At 38.4% G+C, this 20888-nt stretch overlaps 1 protein-coding gene across 1 annotated transcript in view; it reads right to left on the bottom strand.

The window, feature by feature from the left end:
• DSTYK (dual serine/threonine and tyrosine protein kinase) overlaps positions 1 to 20560 on the bottom strand; it is a 66277-nt gene extending 45717 nt beyond the window's left edge. Inside the window, exon 1 of the mRNA XM_051998542.1 lies at positions 19353 to 20560. Within this exon, the coding sequence (XP_051854502.1) occupies positions 19353 to 19629 (277 nt within the window). The 5' untranslated portion in view covers positions 19630 to 20560. The remainder of the gene's footprint in view (positions 1 to 19352) is intronic.
• Between the last annotated feature and the right edge of the window lie 328 nt (positions 20561 to 20888).

The following is a 20888-nucleotide window of genomic DNA, read 5'->3' as shown; positions in this document are numbered from 1 at the left end:
TAAGTTATCTTCTGATCCTTTTCAAATCTGAGGAATAGGAGATAAAATTCTATTTTTAAAAGTGTGAAATTTTCAAAAGGAATCCAAGGTATTTTTATAAATGCTTTAACTGTACTAGACACCATCTTTCAATCCAGCTGTTACACTATTAATCTGGATAAATTAAAAAAGAAAACAACCCTAAAGCCCAATCTAATGTCCATCCCCCAACTCCAATGATATCCCAAGAAAAGAGGCTAGCACATAACTTAATAAGGTTGGGATGGATCTGTATAAAGGCCATAGGATATATCCAACTAGCTCACAAAGTCTGCTGAAGGGCAGAATAGGGAATGGACCTGTGATTTCACTAGAGAACTTCCTCTCTAAACATAGATCAGCAAATTTCTTGAAACTTACATAATCTTAAAGTTAGTTGCCTAGAGCACTGAGCCTGCTGAAGTTGACAGAAAAATACACAACTTTCTTTAATGGGCACCCCAACTTATAGTGAGAAGAACTTATAGATACCTGAAGATAATTTTTTTGTTTTTGCCTTATATTTTTCCCTTTTTATTGTTTCTTTTTTTCTAGTTATACATGTATATTAATTTTTAATACACAATTTCTATCAATCATGTTGGAAAAGAAAAATCAGAACAAAAGGGAAAAAAACACAAGAAAAAAAAAAAAACAGACAAAAAAGAAAAAAAAGTGAACATAGCATGTGCTGGTTTACATTCGGTCTCCATGAAAATAAAATATTTCAGAAAAATGATCTTCCTGTATATACCATAGTTGAATTATACAAACAAAATCATTAGAATGATTCCTCTGTCTTGTAATGGGTTAGGTTAATATGACAGGTGGTGCTTCCAAGTCAGTTCTCATTTGGGTATTTTCATCTCTCAGTCTTCCTCAAAGCAAGTTATCATTACAATGTGACCATGGGCAGGTGACCTCACTCTCTGAGCCTCGATTTCCTCATTTGTAAAATAAGAGGGTTAGATTGGATAACCTCCAAACTCTGTATTTGTGGAACTACAGAAACTTGGGAGGCAGCAAGTTTTCTGCCAGTGGAGCTGTTTAGGCAAAGAAGGGAAAGACACTTGAAAATCCTCAACAGCTAAAAGCTTGAGGGAAGACTAGGCTTGTTGACTTCTCAAAGGTCCTTGTTCCTCAGAGATTCCCTTACACCACCACCTCTACTTCTCACCACAACCAAGACTGTCAGCTAGAGAAGGTAATTCACGCTGGAGTCTTCCCTCCCTGCTAACCATCATACTAAAGCATTTAGCATAGGGGCTTCCAGTTTCTCTTCTTTCTCTCTCTTCTTTTATAATCAGACTTCCAACCTTATTATTCCACCTAGACTGCTCTCTTCAGAGTTACTCATAATCTCTTAGTTGCCAAATCCAATGGCCTTTTCTCAATCCTCACTTTCCTTGACCTCTCTGAAGCTTTGACACTGTTGCCCACTCCCTCCTCCTTGATTCTTAATGGGTTTGGAGAAACCATTCTCTTCTGGTTTTCCACCTATTTATTACTTCACAAATCCTTCTCTATTTCCTTTGTTGGATCTTCCTTCAGAGCACTCACTCTAACCAGAGGTATCTCTCAAAATTTGGCTCTGGGCTCTCTTCTCTCTCTCTGTTACACTTGGTGATCTCATCAGCTTCCATAGATTACCATCTCTACACTAATGATTCCCAAATCTACCTTTCTAATCTCTTTGCTGATATCCAAATCTCACATTTCCAACGGCCACTTAACTGAATGTCCAGTGTATATCTAAAACTCAGCATGATCAAAACAGAATTCATTATCTTTCCTCCTACAGCCTCCCCCACTTCCTCTCTTACCTATTACTATAAATGGCAACACTATCCTCCCGATCTCTCAGGACTGCAATCTAGCAGTTGTCCCAGGATTGTCAAGGTCAGTCAATTTCACCTTTGTAGCATCTCTCAAATATGCCCCCTTCTTGCCTCTGATACTGTCACTCTTTGCAGCTCCTCATTACCTCACACCTTGATTATTACAAGAGCATGCTGGTAAATCTGCTTGCCATTCCAATCTCTCCCCACTCCAATCCATGTTAGCCACTAACATGATATTTCCTAAAAAGGCAGGTCCAATCATATCATCAGCTTGCCCCCAATCAATAAACTCCAGGCCTTCCCTATTGCCTCCATGATCCAACCCAAAATGCTGATCCCCTCCCACCTTTTCATTTTTCTTATATCTTACCTTCTCCTATCCCCATGTGTACTCTTTGATCCAGTGATACCGGCCTCTTCCAGGTGGTTCCACAAACAAGACACTCTCTCCCTGGTTCCAGGAAATCTCTCTCCCTCCTCTGCTCCAACTACCAACTTCCCTGGCTATCTTTAAGCTCTACTTACAGGAAGCTTTTTTCTTTTTTTTTTTTTTAAGTATTTTATTTTATTTTATTTTATAATAACTTTATATTGACAGAATCTATGCCAGGGTAATTTTTTTACAACATTATCCCTTGCACTCGCTTCTGTTCCGATTTTTCCCCTCCCACCCTCCCCTAGATGGCAAGCAGTCCTATATATGTTAGATATGTTGCAGTATATCCTAGATACAATATATGTTTGCAGAACTGAGCAGTTCTCTTGTTGCACAGGAAGAATTGGATTCAGAAGGTAAAAACAACTCGGAAAGAAAAACAAAAATGCAAATAGTTCACATTCGTTTTCCAGTGTTCTTTCTTTGGGTGTAGCTGCTTCTGTCCATCATTTATCAATTGAAACTGAGTCTTTGTCAAAGAAATCCACTTACAGGAAGCTTTTTTCAAATCACCCTTAATTTCAGTGTTTTCTCTCTTTTAATAATTTTCTATTTATCCTGAATGTAGTTTGTTTTGTACATATTTGTTTATATTTTCTTCTGCATTGATTGTAAGCTCCTTGAGGACAGGGATTGTCTTTTGCCTCTTTTTCTATCACCAACATGGTTCTTAGCACATAGTAGATATTTGATAAATATCTTTTTGATTGATCCGATTGTAAAATGCTCTAGAACTAATGAGGCTAATATTGATAGCTTGGTCACAAAGTCAGTTACTTTCAAACAAGGAACTAATTAGATTCCACTGCATCATACAATTGGTTACTAGGTCAACAGGAGTGGCAGTATATGTATGGGCTAGCATAAATGTATCTTCATTATTCAAAAAATGAATCAAACTATGTACTATTGCAGGTCAAAAGCATTTTTGTACCACTTCCTAAAATAGTAAGCTAGTCCCACAAAGAACAAAATCTTGGCAGGGTTACAGGAAAACAGAATCATTGTTAGTAGGATCATAAACTAGTACAAATTTTTAAGAGAATATGGCAAAAAATAGTAAGTTTCACTTATCTAATTATACCCTCAGAACCAGTGATTTTACTCTTAGAGCTTCATCATTTAAAAATCATCCTAAAGGATCTATATAGCTATACAAAAATATTCACAACTGTTTTGTCAAAGCAAAAATCTGAAAATAATCTCTACATTAATATAGAGAAAAGATGAATTAATTCTTAGAATAGTCATGTGATTTAAAAATAGTAGACACCATCACTGAAATATCATTAAAAATAGTAAATATAAAAAATACAAGGGAATAAGTTCTATATAAAGCTATGCAAAACAATAATGGCAGAATCAGAATCATCGACATACTGACAATTTTTTTTTCAGATAAACTTAGAAAAGGATAGAGAGCAAATATATGTTTGGTTTGCTATTAATCTGGTTACTTCTTTGTAAAATGAAATGGGAATTATATTTGCATTATTTACATCTTTATTTTTGTTGATACCTGTTATATTTATAATAAAATTTTAAAGAATGTGATTTTTGTAATCAAAGAGCAATATGATTCATTTCATATATATAATTTCATTCCAATTTCTATGAACCATGTAAATAAGTACAAATAAGTAGTCCCAAGACATGCAACAAGTAAGCTTAATATAAAATTCATACCTTAACTTTCAATGCCCTCTAAGTTTGGTTTCTACATAAAAATCTGTTTGGTTGTTTAAGATTCTGCAACAGGCAATATTTTTTGTTTCTCTTAGCCTTAGGAGAAAGGAAGCAGTAGAATATGAAAAGGCAGAACTGCCAAATGTATATTAAAAAAAAAAAAAAAAGCAAATTTAGGAGTCAAGTAGAATTTTTGTAGCTTATGACTTTGGAAAATTTTGCAGGGGTGAACCTATCATTTCACAAAGCTTTTAATAAAGGTAGTTTGTTTGGTTTTTTCTCTTGCAGTAGCAGGAGAATAGAAGGAATTATCCCATCTCCTTTGAAGGGAGGAATCAAGGTTATCCTGAATCATGGGAAATAGATTGTCTCTGGGAAAGGAAGATTAGAAAGGAACTGGCAGCAAAGAGCCATTGTGCTTTGGTAGGTCATTTCCTCACAGGGAGCTTGAGGATGCAACAGGCTCAGCAAGATGGAGTCTTCAATTCCCTACAAGGTATGAAATGGAAATTACACCAAGAAGCAGCCTCATACTATACTTAGAGCAATCTAAGAAGTTTTCCATTGAAGTAAATTATGATCCTCTGGCAAGCTTTTAGGCCCTAGGTTATATCTTTTTCATACAATTTGGGGCTAGAAAGGGTCTAAGCCATCATCTAGTTATTTACAGTTGGAAGAACTATGGTCCAAAGAGGTAAACTGACAATCAAGGTTACCTAAAAAGCAAATGGTAGAACCAGGATTCCAAGCCAACTTTCTGACTCTAAATTCAATACTCATTACTAACAAATTCTTTCTGCTACCAGCGAACATTTTTATGCCTTTATATAGGGATAATTACTTTAGCTAGGGAAGCAAAAAAGATGGGAAGAACTAGGAAATAAAAACCACTGCCAGAGAAGAATTGGAGACTGCTGATCTGGTTCTGGCTCTTATTGATTAGTGAGAGTGGAATAAGGATCAATAAATATGTACTTTGTGCCAGATGCTCTGCTAAGAGCTTTACAAAGACTATCTCATTTGACAGTCTTGGTGGGAAAGAATCTTTCTAGACCTCTGTTTACTTACAGATTGGATAAACTTCTTTCTACCACTCCCCCAAGGCATACACTCAGTGGAGTGGCAGGGAGGAGAGGGGACCATCTGTTTAATATTTAGAGGTGCTATATAACTGAATGTTATGTAATCATCAAGTCCAAGTTTGGTCTCCAAAAGAGATATTAGAAAATGCAACCTGCTTTCTTTCTATGCAAAGGTAAAGAAAGGGCAATGAGCACTGACTGACCACTCCAAAGTTCGTAAGACCCTGTTTCTAAGGCTGGAAGAAATTCAGAGGAAATCTAGTCCAGTCTCCTGAATTTACAGAATATTTTCAAACTTGGTTTATGTACATGTAAGTTATACTAAAATATGAGGTTTTTTTCTCTTTCTTTTTTATTCCTTGCTACAAGGGATGGGGAGAGAAGAAGTGAGATTTCCAGAAATAAAGATGACATAAAAACTAACACACTCTCTCTCTCTCTCTCTCTCTCTCTCTCTCTCTCTCTCTCTCTCTCTCTATATATATATATATATATATATATACACACACACACACACACACATATATGTATATATGTATACATATATACATATGTATATATATAAAAAACATTTTTAAAAGAGGAACATAACTTGAAAAAAAAAGATGCTATATAAATCAAAGGCAATAATAGTAATAAATAAGAATAATAATCACAATGCACAGAGCAGCTACTTTTATGTTCATAGCAAAGTCATGGCTACAACATCATTCTTAGTTGCATCACTACCATGGCTGAAAGATACAACCACTGCAGTCTATCAAAAAAAAAAAAAAAAAAACTAGTAGAGGATATCATTATACAGGGCAACAAGAAGATTATACGATGGTCAATTCTGATGAACACGGCTCTCTTCAACAACCAGATGATCAAACCAATTCCAATTGTTCAGTGAAGAGAGCCATCTACACTCAGAGAGACTGGGAACTGAGTATGGTTCACAACATAGCATTTTCACTCTTTTCATTGTTGCTTGTTTGCATTTTATTCTGTTTCTCTTTTTTAACTGGTTTGATTTGGTTTTTCTTGTGCAGCACAAGAATTGTATAAATATGTATGTATATATTGGATTTAACATATATTTCTACCACGTTTAACATATATTGAACTACTTAGCATCTGGAGGGGCCTGGGGGGAAGGGAAGGAAAATTGGAACACAAGATTTTGCAAGGGCTAATGTTAAAGAATTGTCCACGCATATGTTTTGAAAGATAAAAGGTTTGAATTTAAGAAAAGAAAATGGTATTTATTTGGAAACTAGATAAGGTCTGTTATATATGGACATTGGAGCTGTTTGCACTGGATATTGCCTTGTTGTCTTAAAAGGCCTATATTCTTCCCAACTGTAATCCTGATTGCTTTTCTGTTGATTGATGACATCAGAGTCCTGAATTTCTAAAGTCTCTCTGGGTGTAACCTCAGCTGCTATCATGCCCCACCTGTCCTTTGATTGATACTTTGGAGCTGGGCCTTGCCTCTCCTTCCTCTGGGTCAATATACATTTAGAGGCCCAGTGAAAGCCTCGGTTACATTTTGGACATGGGGTTTTGGGTTTTCTCTCACCCTGTCCTCTCATTCTATCTCCATTTCTACAATGAGCTCTCAAATGTCCAACTTTTCCACATTGAAAACATCGACGAGTTTCTCTAGAATTCCTCTGCCAAGAAGGACCTTGTCTTTCCATGTTCATCATAGTTTGGGCATAATAAGCATTTGTGCCCACTGTGGCACAGCGTCTTATGATCTCCCCCAAAGGAGCATCTTTGTCTAGTCCCCCTATAATTCTTTTGCAAACCTCACTGGCATTTTCCTTAGCCAAATGTCTAGTCATTATTTCTGTTGCTGCATTATCTCCAATGGTTCTTATTATAGCTGTTTGTAAACGTCCCACAAAATCTGCAAAAGGTTCATTGGGACCTTGCTCTAGTTTTGTGAAAGTATTATTTCCATCTTTCTGTCCAGGGAGAGAATTCCAAGCTTTTATTGCAGCCTTAGAAATTTGAACAAAATATGAACAAATAATTATTGAAGGCCTACGTAACAAATAGCAAAGAATAATTCAAACCCAAGTTTTCTGACTATCACAATTTCCACTTGACCTTTGTGTGTTCCTTTAAAATATTTTCATATACAAATTTTAAGGAAATAAAATACAAGTTTTTATCCATTTCAAATCTTATAGTCCAGTTTTTACTCTGTGTGGCAATACTAAGAGTTTAGTTGAATTGAAGTCATATTTCATTGAATTCTTCAAAGGCAATTTTTAATAAATAAAATCTCATGGTATTAAAAACTCTACTATGTAATTATGTTTTGGCTTCATGTTTCTGATGTCTGATTCTTTTAGAGAACACAGACTAGGTTTTTCTAGGCTTCTTTATGAAATGTACATTTAAATATTCAATGATAATGATGATGATGGAGGTAATGACAACTATCATAATTATTTCACTAGAAGAAAAATAAAAAGTTGATTGATTTCTATAAATAATATAGTTTAAAATTTTACAACACACATGGAATGCCTGGCTAAGACTATACTTTTAAGCCATCCTAATTTCCTCAATCCAAGATCGTGATTGAGATAAACTACAAAATCAAGATTCCCTACAGATCCTCAAGACAACAAACAGTATTACCTCTGTCACTTAGAAATCTTATCTCTTTTTTTCTGAAGAAGAGCTCAACCCTTTTACCTTAATGCTTTATCAAGAATCACAGAATCTTTGGACTAAAAGGAATCAACTCAAAGGCTATCTAGTCTAACTTGTAGCTGAATAAGAATCTATCCTTAACCCAACAAATTGTCATTCAGCTTTTGCCAAGAAGTGCTGTGATGAGAAGAAATCCACTACTTTCACATGTCTTTTATTTGGCATTAGAAGTCTAATTGTTGGGAAATTTTTCTTACAAAATCTGCTTTGTTTCATCCACTATCAAGTCCTATCTTAAATTTTTTCTTCTCCCAAATTCCTTCATCTATTCACTTGAGAACTATTTTTTCTTCCTTGCTTTTAATCTTTTATCAATAACCCATATGCCTTCTGCCATTATCTCCTCCTTCATACTTGTCTCACATAATGAAGTAGTCCTTCTCCTTGCCTATTCCTCTACAAGCCCAAGCAATCACATTCCATTTGGTCTTTTCAAGGAGATTGCCCCCTTTTTCATCTGTACTCTTTCACTTACCTTCAGTCTTTCCCTATCTTCTGGTTGCTATTCTACTACCTACAAACATTCCCATGTCTTTTCCATCCTCAAAAAATTCTCACTTTATCCATCCATTTTTACTAGCTCTTGTCCCATATCTCTCCTCCCTTTAAAGTCCTTCTACAACAGGTGCCTCCACTTCCTTTCCTCTCACTCTTTTCTTAATTCGATGAAGTCTGGCTTCTGACCTCATCATTCCACTGAGATTGCTCTCTCCAAAAAAAACACTCTTAATGGCCAAATTGAGGGACTTTTTCTCACTCTTCATCCTTCTTGACCTTTCTTCAGACTATGACCCTGTCAATCACTCTCTCTTTTCTAGGTTTCTGGTTCTTCTCTTACCCATTTGGTTGTTCCTTCTCGATCTCTTTTGCTGGATGTTCATCCAGATGAGACCTGCTAAAAGTGCATATCCTTGGCCTTCTTTTCTTCTCCTTCTTTACTACTTCACTTGATGATGTCATTAGCTTCCATGGATTTAATATCATCAATATGCTGATGATTCTCAGGTCTACTTATCTTGTACTTACGTTTCTGTTAATCTCCTATCTCACATATCCAAATGACCATACCAAACACCTCAAAAGACATCTTACACTCACTATGTCCAAAACTGAATTTATTATCTTTCCTGTAAAATCCTCTCCTCTTCTTAACTTCCCTACTGCAGTTGAGGGTACCATCATGTTCCCAGTCACTCAGGCTTACAACCTAAATGCCATCCTTAACTCTTCACCCTCTAGCCAAACTGTAGCTAAGTCCTACTGACTTTCTCTTTTTAACCTCTTTCACATATAACCCTGCCTCTTGTGAAAATGCCAGATGCTGGTACCAAACCTCCTTAATCATGTCATCCAAGTGGGAAACGAATGTGAACTATCTGCATTTTTGTTTTTCTTCCCGGGTTATTTATACCTTCTGAATCCAATTCTCCCTATGCAACAAGAGAACTGTTCGGTTCTGCAAACATATATTGTATCTAGGCTATACTGCAACATATCCAACATATAAAGGACTGCTTGCCATCTAGGGGAGGGGGTGGAGGGAGGGAGGGGAAAAAAATCGGAACAGAAACGAGTGTCAATATAAAGTAATTATTAAATAAAAAATTAAAAAAAAAAATCATGTCATCCAAGAAGAGAACTGCAATAGCCTGCTGTTTGTTCTGAGTGCCTCAAGTTTCTCCCTACTCAGTCCATCCACTACTCAGATGTCAAAGTGATCTTGCTAAAAGCACAAGTATGGTCGTATTAGCTCATACCCCAGTGGCTCCATTACACCAACCTACACTGTTGATCCAATGACCCTGGAAATCCCATCACTTCCCAACTTTGGGCTTTTTCTCTGGTTCTCTCCTATGGTCACAATACTTTCTCTCCTCATCTGTCTTCTGACTTCCTTGACTTCTGTCAAGTCTCAGCTAAAAAATCCCACCTTCCATAGGAAACTCCTCCTGATTCCTCTGAATACTAGTCCCTTCCTTCCCTTGATTACTTTTGATTTATCCTGTACACTGTACAGTTGTTTGCATTCTGTCTTTCCCATTAGACTGTTAGCTCCATGACTTTTCTTTGTATCTTGAGGGCTTAGCATAGTGCCTATTATATAGTAGGTGCTTAATAAATGTTGACTGACTTAGGACCCATGATCCTACAAATTTTTAATACCGTAAGTCATCCTCCTCTGAGCACTGTCTAAATTTATCAGAGTCCTTCCTAAAATGTAATGCCTAAAACTGAAGACAATACTCCATATGTTATATAATTAGGAAAGCATATAATGGGATCATCACTTTCCTGGATACTGCCTAAGATGATAATGGCTTTTTTGACTGTCATATCACTGTTCACTCATACTATGTTTGCAATTTAGTAAAAACTTTTAGAGCTTAAAGCAAACTGTTGTTCAGCCACATCTCCCTATCTTATACTCATGAGGTGGATTGTTTTAAAATAAGTGTCTAAGTGTAAGACTTTACACTTCTCCCTATTAAATTTCATCTCATTCAATTTAGCCCAGAATTCTCAGCTATTGAGATATTTCTGGATCTTCATACCAAACTAGGCCTCTCCAATTTGATGTCATCTGATAATCTGATAAGCTTGCCACCTCAGGCAAAGCTTGCCATGTCTTTGTTTGAGACACTAAGACAAATACTAAACACCAAAGCCAAGGACAGATCAGTTCCCCGAGTCATTCCACTACAGACTTCCTCCCAACCGACAATGAATCATTAATGAGTTATCTCTGGGTTCATCTAACAGGCTTTGAATCTGCCTAACTGTACTATCACTATACCTACACATGGTCCATGAAAATGGCATGAAAAATTTTGTCAACTGCTTTCCTGAAATTCCAATAAACTATATCAATGTCATTCCCCTAATCCATCTCTCTACTAGCCCTGGCAAAGAAGGAAATGAGATGAGTCTGGATGACAAATTCTTGATAAAACAACGATGGTTCTTTCCAGTCACTCTTTCCTTTTCTAGATGTTTACCTACCTTCCCTTTCATGGTATGTCACATAATTGTGCCAGCAGTCAGACTCACTGGCTTAAAAGTACATAGAAGAATATTTGTAAAGCACTTTTCAAAACTTAAAGAGATCTATAAATGCTATTTTTATTACTATCTCATTGTCTTCTATTCCTAGAGCTATTTGCCTTTCTCTGAGCTGGTGGCAACTCTATTCTTCAGTCTTTCAGAGACTATTCATAGTAGTTCCACAATCTAAGCCAGGGTCCTCAAACTATGGCCCATGGGCCAGATGCAGCAGCTGTGGGCGTTTATCCCCCTCACCCAGGGCCATGAAGTTTCTTTATTTAAAGGCTCACAAAACAAAGTTTTTGTTTTTACTATAGCCCAGTCCTCCAACAGTCTGAGGGACAGTGAACTGGCCCCCTATTTTAAAAGTTTGAGGACTCCTGGACTCTAAGCCATATGAAAATGTAATATATTTGCAACAAGAACTGGTGGATTGAACTGAAAAATGACAAGATGATTCCTTACTAGGAGTATCTTGGAATTCAGCTCTATATCAGCCATTTTATTAGCCTTAACAAAGGTAGGAGAAATAAAATAAAGGTGATAACAGTGTTGCCTTCTCTTTGTTGACAATTATCACCATCCCACCCACACTAATCAGCAGTCATTTCTTTCTTTGAGCCTCCTTTTATTCCTAAAACATGAAAAACAAACAACATATAGCAATACTCCCCCATTGGTTCTAGTTCATTTTAGCTTTCATCATTCTTTGTACTACTTAGAAGCCTATACCCTACTTTTGTATTATTTTCTACTATAAGCCCTTGCTTTTATCTACTACAGATATAGTTTTTAAACTAATGATTTGCCTTTGAGGTCTCTTCAAATACACAGCAGTCTGTGAATATCCATCTCCTAACTTTCACTCCCCTTCTTTCCCTCCTTACCCTAGCAAGTAGAGCTGACAGAGGATAACTGCCCTGCTTTTATACCATTTGTCCTTCATTTCAAAAAGGACCAGTTATCTCACAAATGATGTCTTGACTGTTTCATGAATTGGATTTAAGGGAGGCAGAGTTGTCCAAAGTACTCAGTCTTATCCTCTTTTCCAGAGTCAACAAAATTCAGTGGGCTAAATCAGGTCAAGCGTAACCGGCCTCAAACCTGTAGTGAGCTAAGAGATATCTATCCCAAGCATGTGAAGACTTTGTCCAGTAAAATGGACACCAATGTTCATTTTGTGGCCATTTTCATGGCCAATTTGTTCCAATGACCATAAAGGCGGCTGAAGCAGGTGCTGTAGGGTGCTTACAACTTGGTCAGGCATTAAAGATGCCACGGTTGTCCACTGTAGCCCAGGCCATCTTTATCTTATAGAGATGTAAGAAAAAACTGGAAAAAATAAAAAAGAGCCCCACCATTCCCCACTCCCAATCTCATCTTCTACTCACTCACTTAGTAGCCAAATTGCTGAGAACTTGACTATCCAATAAACTTTTTGTACCTAAACTATCTGTGTTCTAAACTTTTTTTTTCCATAGCTTTTTATTTACAAGTTTTATGCATGGGCAATTTTACAACATTGACAATTGCCAAACCTTTTGTTCCAATTTTTCCCCTCCTTCCCCCCACCCCCTCCCCTAGATGGCAGGATGACCAATAGATATTAAATATATTAAAGTATAAATTAGATATACAATAAGTATACATGACCAATATGTTCAAAACTTTCTACCTAGACCCTGAAGCATGTCATAATGTGATCTTATCTTTTGTTCCTTCCTTAGCATTCTCTCACTCCATGGTCATTGAGTAAATGCCTCAGCAATATGCAAAGCTCTATAACAGGCACCAGTTTAAAATAAAAAGGCCCAGAGAGAGGTATCTCATGCTATGTAAATAGTATTTCTATTGTTATTACACTTCATTTCAAAGTTGCGCTTTGTCCTCAACAATTTTAATACAGAACTGTGTCTTGTAAGCACTTTTCCACACCAGAGAAAATAGGTAAAATCTCTCAAAGTTCAGCCAGATAATTATTGAATGGTGAGTCTTTGAACATCTGAGGTTCTTATTCTACATGGATCTCAGAGGAAAAAACTATGAGCTGAACTAGATCTCGAAAGGTGACAAAATCTAATTATATCTCGTAAATACTCTCACAGAGATTTTTTATCGAATAGTTTTTTGGAGTCAGCAAATTCCCACATTTATCTGCAGTAAGACAGTAAAAGAATGACTACTGAACTTGGACTCAGAAAACCAAGATTCGGGTTCTAGCTGACCATTACTATGGCGGAAAATTTTTTTAAATTTAATTTAATTTTATAATAACTTTTTATTGACAGAACCCATGCCAGGGTGATTTTTTTACAACATTATCCCTTGCACTCGTTTCTGTTCCGATTTTTCCCCTCCCTCCCTCCACCCCCTCCCCTAGATGACAAGCAGTCCTATATATGTTAAATATGTTGCAGTATAGCCTAGGTACAATATATGTTTGCAGAACCAAACAGTTCTCTTGTTGCACAGGGAGAATTGGATTCAAAAGGTAAAATAACCTGGAAAGATAAACAAAAATGCAAGTAGTTTACATTCATTTTCCAGTGTTCTTTCTTTGGGTGTAGCTGCTTCTGTCCATCATTTATCAATTGAAACTGGGTTAGGTCCCTTTGTCAAAGAAATCCACTTCCATCAGGATACATCTTCATACAATATCGTTGTTGAAGTGTATAATGATCTCCTGATTCTGCTCATTTCACTTAGCATCAGTTCATGTAAGTCTCTCCAAGACTCTCTGTATTCATCCTGCTGGTCATTTTTTACAGAACAATAATATTCCATAACATTCATTTACCACAATTTACCCACCCATTCTCCAATTGATGGGCATCCATTCAATTTCCAGTTTCTAGTCACTACAAACAGGGCTGCTACAAACATTTTGGCACATACAGGTCCCTTTCCCTTCTTTAGTATTTCTTTGGGATATAAGCCCAATAGAAACACTGTTGGATCAAAGGGTATGCCCAGTTTGATAACTTTTGGGACATAATTCCAGATTGCTCTCCAGAATGGTTGGATTCGTTCACAACTCCACCAACAATGCATCTGTCCCAGTTTTCCCACATCCCCTCCAACATTCATCATTATTTTTTCCTGTCATCTTAGCCAATCTGACAAGTGTGTAGTGGTATCTCAGAGTTGTCTTAATTTGCATTTCTCTGATCAATAATGATTTGGAACATTCTTTCATGAATGGTAATAGTTTCAATTTCATCATCTGAACATTGTTCATATCCTTTGACCATTTATCAATTGGAGAATGGCTTGATTTCTTATAAATTTGAGTCAATTCTCTATATGTTTTGGAAATGAGGCCTTTATCAGAACCTTTAACTGTGAAGATGTTTTCCCAGTTTGTTGCTTCCCTTCTAATCTTGTTTGCATTAGTTTTGTTTGTACAAAGGCTTTTTAATTTAATATAATAAAAATTTTCTATTCTGTGTTCAATAATGGTCTCTAGTTCATCTTTGGTCACAAATTTCTTTCTCCTCCACAAGTCTGAGAGATAAACTATCCTATGATCCTCTAATTTATTTATAATCTCATTCTTTATGCCTAGATCATGGACCCATTTTGATCTTATCTTGGTATATGGTGTTAAGTGTGGGTCCATGCCTAACTTCTGTATGGCAGAAGTTATTTTACCACACTGGGCCTTAAACTTTTTTTCAGTTGTAAAATGAAAGAGTTGGACTAAATAAACTCCTCCATTTCTGTCATTCTGTAATTCTATCTGGTCATGTTACATTTCAGGGATAGGGGTGCTTGTTGGTCTTCCTTTCTAAACTTCATTCTAGTCAGGATTGTTTTTATTAATTTTATTTGTATCCACAACACCAAGCACTATATTTGCCATACAATAGATATTTAACAAACCCCTGATAATTGACTGACATAATTTTTTTAGTATTCTAATACACTACAAACTGAAATGAATATCCTTTATTGGAGGAACAAAACGTAATAGCTCCAATCCCGCCTTTTCTCTAATACCACAAGCTTTTGTATTTAGATGGAAGATTCCAGAGGTTAAAGAGGTCTAAAGCTCAAATCCAGTTCCCTAGAGGAAATTAGTGAGACCTCCTACCTCTAATACTGTATTTTTAAAAGGAAAAACAAAGGTCCAAGATACTTTGATCACCTTCTCCTTTCCCCTCGTCTATTCCCAGAGATGATTTTATTTTCTAAATTGCAATTTCCAAAACTAAAGTTACTTTTCCAAATAATGGGGAAATGGGCTTCAAATACATGAATTTGCCCACCTCAATTTTCAATCTCTCCTCATTTGAGCACTTCTATTCTGTTACCTACCAATATGCCTTGATCTCCCACATCCTTTAAAAAAAAAAAAATCTTCATTTATTCCTACTGTATCACATTATTTCTCTTCCCTTTCACAGCCAAACTTCTAAATATATATACATACTTGTCTCTACTTCCTCACCTCCATATTCACTTCTCAACACTTTACTCTCTAGTTTCTGATCCACAATTTAATGTAACTGCCATCTCAAAGGTCACCAAAGAGCTCCAACTCTAAATGCAATGGCCTTTCTTAGTCCTCAGGTTTCTTGACCTCTCTGCAGCACTTAATCCAGTTGGACACGATCCTAGGCTCCTGAATCCTATCTCTTTCTTAATGTTTCCTGACATTACCCTCTCTGATTCTCTCCTTCTACCTAGATGATCACTCCTTCTCAGTCTCCTTTGATGGATCTTCATTTAGGTCCAGTCCCCTATCAATCCACACCTCACAGCTTTCCTGAACTCCCTTCTCTTTTCTCTCTATACTCTTCTCACTAGATGATCTCTTAATTCAACTATCATCTCTATGCAAAAGACTCCCTGTCCAATCCTTAACTTTCTCCTGAGTCTGTCTCAGGAGTAATAATGTAATAAGTGATTAATGAAACATCCTTTCTTTTCTTTTTCATTTCCTTCCTGTCAATATCTGTCAATATCAACATGTTCAAAACAGAACTAATTATCTTTTCCCTAAACCCACTCCTCTAACCAACTGTCACTTTTTTGTAGGACATCACAATCTTATTCACCCACAATAGCAACCATGTAATCTTCCCTAAATCCTCCACAGACCCAGTCTTATTGATTCTCCATCCATTCTCTCCATTCATCCCCTTTGGTCCAAAATATGAGAACAGCTTTAATAAGTGGCCATCCTATATCCAATCTCTTCCCTCTCCAATCCATTCTCCACAGCTGCCACACTGATTTCTAAAGCACAAGTCTACTCTATCACTCCCCTGTACAGAATTTCAGTGGTTCCCAAAGGCTTCTAAGAAAAAATATAAATTCTTCTGGATAGGAATGAAAACTGGTTCCAACCTCCCTTTCCAGATAGATTTCATATTATTCTTCTTTAAATATTCTACATTCCTGCCAAACTTGCCTCCTTGCTTTCTCGCTAAAGAAAAACTATCTCCTGCCCCCAGTACACCTTTGCACAGTCTCTGTCCCATCATGTTTGTCTGGATCTATCCGAAGCTTCCTTTATAGCTGAGCTCCAGGCCTGCCCCAAATCCTTTAGTTGTTAGTGATCATCCTCCCATGACTTTGTATTTATAATAATCACTTATCTGCACACAGGTTATTTCTCCCCATGAGAATGTAAATTGCTTGAGAACAGGAACCATTATATTTTTGTCTTTGTAGTCCCAGCACTTGGCACATTGAAGGACTACAATAAATGTTTGTTGATTTAAATGAGCTATGAGGAAGAATTTGTCAGTGAAGAAGAACCTTAAAAAGGGTAAAAGAAAAAGGCTGTGGAATTTTCTTTTCTGGGGTGTCAGAAAAAAAATTCTCATCTGGTCTTTCTTAATACTGACTTCTCTAAATAAAGCAGAGCAGGATGGCAGTTCTCTCTACATTCATTTTCAGATCAGTAAAGATCTGAACATTAGATGTCAAAACTACAACCTCACAACAACTAGCTCTTCCTCTACAATATTCTTCATCATGTATAAACTAAAGTTCTCCATGACTAATGTGGAAATACATTAAATATGATTGTACATGTATAACCTATATCAGATTGCTTGTCATCTTGAGGAGGAGAGGGCAAGAGGAAGAAAAAATTTGGAACTCAAAATCTTAAAAAGTGAATGTTGAAAACTATCATTACATGAAATTGGTGAAAAAATAATATTAAGGGGGGGGGAGTTTTTAAAATAAAATATAAATATCATTGACATTAGCCAAACAAAAGAGGATGACTCAGGACTGATTTAAAATTTTGCCATCTGACAATCTAAGTACCTTCTAACTTTCACCCCTTATTGTATACAAATTCATGACATATGTACAACTTAATTCCATCAAAGCAGACATACTACTAAGAAATACCACCTAAAAATCTGGCTGTTTCTGTGTTAAAATACTATTAACCTCTAACTTCACAGACTTCTTGGCTGTTCTTATTCTTGGTACACATAAGTTCAATCTACAGAACTCATTCAATTATTTCATAATTCAAATTTTATATTTGATACATCCTGGGGGCAAAGGAGGCTGGTTCCCCCAATATCAGATTCTGAAAGAAACAAAAAAGAAAAAGATTGAAGACCACCCCCTTGAAAACTCTGGTCATGTTTAAGTGCGTTGGGATCTTTTGTACTGTCCAGAAAAGAAATGATACCTAAAAGACTGAGAAAGCAGCTTGGGAGTCAGATTGGAAAGGAAGGAAATGAAAAAGAAAAGAAAGGATGTTTCATTAATCACTTATTACATGCCAAGCACTGTACTAAGCTCTAAGGATACAAAGTATAAGCAAAAAAAAAAAAAAGACAGTCTATGATCTCAAGGAACTTACATTCTAATGGGAGAAGACAAAACCCCAAAAAAGGGATCAAATACAAAAGAGTAGGGTCACACTTTCCTCCAAAACAAAAGGCATAATTTCTGGCAATTCACTAGCACCAAACAAATCTCCTTTCTTAAAATGTTTCAGGTAACCAGGTCATATAAAGAGAACAAAGCATAACAAATGCACCAATTATCTACAAAATATTTTTTTAAAATCCAATAATAATAACTAACATTTGCACAGTGCTTTCTACATTCCACTTTACACATTATTTCATTTGATCCTCACAATCATCCTGAGAGGTGGATGTTACTATTATTATTCCTATTTATAGAGGAAGAAATTGAGGAAAATGGAGATGAAAGGATTTGCCCAGGATCACCCAGCTAATGAATATCCTGAGACCACATCTGAACAAGGTTTTCCAGATTTCAAGTCCACAACTCTATTCACTCTGCCACCTATATACCCCAAGAACTGAAGCTCTCTGATTTCTTGGCCCAGCCTTTTTATGTAAGCTCCCAAAAAGAATCACATGGGATGGGGTGATGATAAGGCTTTCAATCTGCACCAGCAGAACCCAACATCATGGATTCTCTCAAGTATCCATGCCCTTCCGCCAACACCAGACTCCGCATTCCTTCACGACAATACGGCCCACAGCCTGATGGCTACCAGCTTCATTCCACTTCCCTTCCATCTCCATGAATGCTGGGGCTCCCTGATGCGTACGGGTCACCACTCCATCTTCTCCAACCTCTGGGCTTCAAGTCCCAAAGTCCCACTCTCCCCAGATGTCTTTCTAGAGCAACATGTAACCCTAGTAGCTAATTCTTTCCAAGTTATCCTTGTGTTCAGAGTGGTCTGCCTGCTGTCTTCCCATTAAATTGGGAGTTCACTCAGACGGCTTTTGCCTTGTTTTGCTGGCTCCAACACTTAGCAAAGTGTCTAGCACATAGTGGGCGCTTAACAAATGCTATATAGCTGACTAGCACACAGTGGGCACTTAATAAATGCTATGTAGCTGACTGCACCACTGAATCATTTTTTCACTTGGAGGCAACTTGCACACCCTACCAACTTCTTCCAGTCTGTAGCAAGGCCACCCCATCCCACACCCAAATCACAGCAGGACTAACTCCAGCCCCTTTCTTTCCAAACTCAACCATCCCTCTTCCCCACACTTCTTCCTCCCAGGAAACCATCCTTTGGCAATCCCGATGTCTTTGGGGAAACGACTGCTCCAGACACCACAAATCCACCCCCAGCAACTCCCCTCCATCGCCTCTGACCCTGGCACTCCTCAGAGCACTCCTCCTCGCACTTCGATCGAAGGGCCCGCCCTGGGTCCGGACCTGGCAGTCCTTAGGGCTTCCCCTTCCCACCCACCAGCCTCTGACATCCTACAGAACCAGATCTGGCCCCTGAACTGGAACCCCGCTGGGTCACCTTCGACTCTGACTATTGCCTCTCCGCAAGATCTCCCTGGCCCCGGACCCTGGAACCCCGCAGCACCAACCCTAGCCCATGATACTTCGAAGGGCCCGCCCAAGCTCCTGACAGAGCAGCCCTAGGGCCCGTCCTCGCCCCCGACCCAGACTCTCCGCAGGACCCCGCCCCTTGGCCACTCCGCGGCGTCCGCTCCTTGCCTCCCCCCGCGCATCTCTCACTGCCTGCCCCCGCGGCTGGTCCCTCCTTACCCGCGTGCAGCATCCTTCCATCGCCGTCGGCCGGGCCCTGCTCGGGGCCGCCGCCACCCCGGGCCGGGGACAAGGGGGGAAAGCTGCAGTCATAGGAGCACTGTATGTCGCGGAAGAACTTCTGGGTCTCGCTCAGATTTTGCTGCAGCCGCTTCAGGTGGAGGCGGTGGTGGGCGAAGGCCCGGCTCAGCTCCCGAACCTGCCCGAAGCCGCCGGGGCCCGAGGCCGGGCCGCTCCCGCGCGGGGCCGTCCCACCCCCGCTGCCGCCGCCCTCCATCTCCTCCGACCACTCGGTCTTCGCGGCTCGGCCCCAGGCAGCCGGCCTGCCCGGCCTCCCGCCTCCCTTCTGCCCGCCCCCCAATGTGGAGAGAAGGGGGAGCCCCAGCCTCGCTACGCCCCAGCCCGCCCGCCCGCCTACCGGCTCCACGCCGTCCCCCCACCCCCGAGCCTCCGTCACCCGCAGACCATAACAAACCAGCCCGCAGTGCGCCCACAACGGAACCTTTATTCCCTTGCCCTAAGGAGAGAAGGGGACGCGATGTGAGGGACGCTGCCTCGCGAGGCACCCTGGGACTTGTAGGCCGAGGTCTTTTGAGAGTTCTAACACCGAAATGTGAAAGCTTAGTCCGCAGAATTTCTGAGAGGCTGCAGAAGGGAGGGTTGGAGACAGTTTGGGCGGACTGCTAAATTTTCAGTATGAGCATTTACGTCTCGGAAATCAGCTTAATTTGTTGTTCTGTTGATTATCTAGACTTAAGAAAGTGAAGGAAAAAATGTTAATAATGGAAATTCAAGTGTGTCCTTCATACACCCCCCCACAACAAAGCGTTAAACAATTTACTAGCATACAGAATCCAGCTTATAAATATGTTCTTTTTTTCTAATCCAAAAACTTCAATATCTCAACTCAATTAAATAAACAGTTATTAAGCAACAACTGTATGCAAGTCACTTTCCTAGACACAAGGGATACAAAGACTGTGCTTGTCCTCAAACAGCTGACATGGGGCGTTGGTCCTGAATTAAAAGACCTCGTTTCAAATGCTTCTTTTTATGCTGTATGATTCTGAACTTAATCTCTATTAGCCTCAGTTTCCCACAGGATTTTTTGAGGCCCAAATGTGTAAAATGCTTAGCAATAAAACATTGTATAAATGTTAGTAATTATCATGATCCAATTAAATTCTTCCCTCTTTTTTTTGTTTGTTTTTAGTAAGAGGGGGAACTCAGAAATCTGACCGGAGCCAAAAATGGACCATACTCACAGAAATCATATTTGAAGATATTTAAAATAGAGAGAAGTTTGTAATTAAGGATATCAGAGTCCCAGTGATGGAAGCTAGATGATGCAGTGATCTGGAGTCTAAAAATCTTGAGTTCAAATTTTGGTGATCCTTAGCCACATAATAGCTGTCTACCTCAGTTTCAACTGAAAAATGAGAATAATAAAAATACCTACTCAAAGGGTTGTTGGAAGGATCAAATGAGATAATATCTGTAAAACACTTAGCATAGTCCCTGGTTCGTAGTAGATAC

The sequence above is a fragment of the Antechinus flavipes genome, chromosome 4, assembly GCF_016432865.1.
Source record: "Antechinus flavipes isolate AdamAnt ecotype Samford, QLD, Australia chromosome 4, AdamAnt_v2, whole genome shotgun sequence".
Classification (NCBI taxonomy): domain Eukaryota; kingdom Metazoa; phylum Chordata; class Mammalia; order Dasyuromorphia; family Dasyuridae; genus Antechinus; species Antechinus flavipes.
Note: the sequence above shows the minus strand (reverse complement) of the source record. Positions and strands in the feature narration are given on the sequence as shown.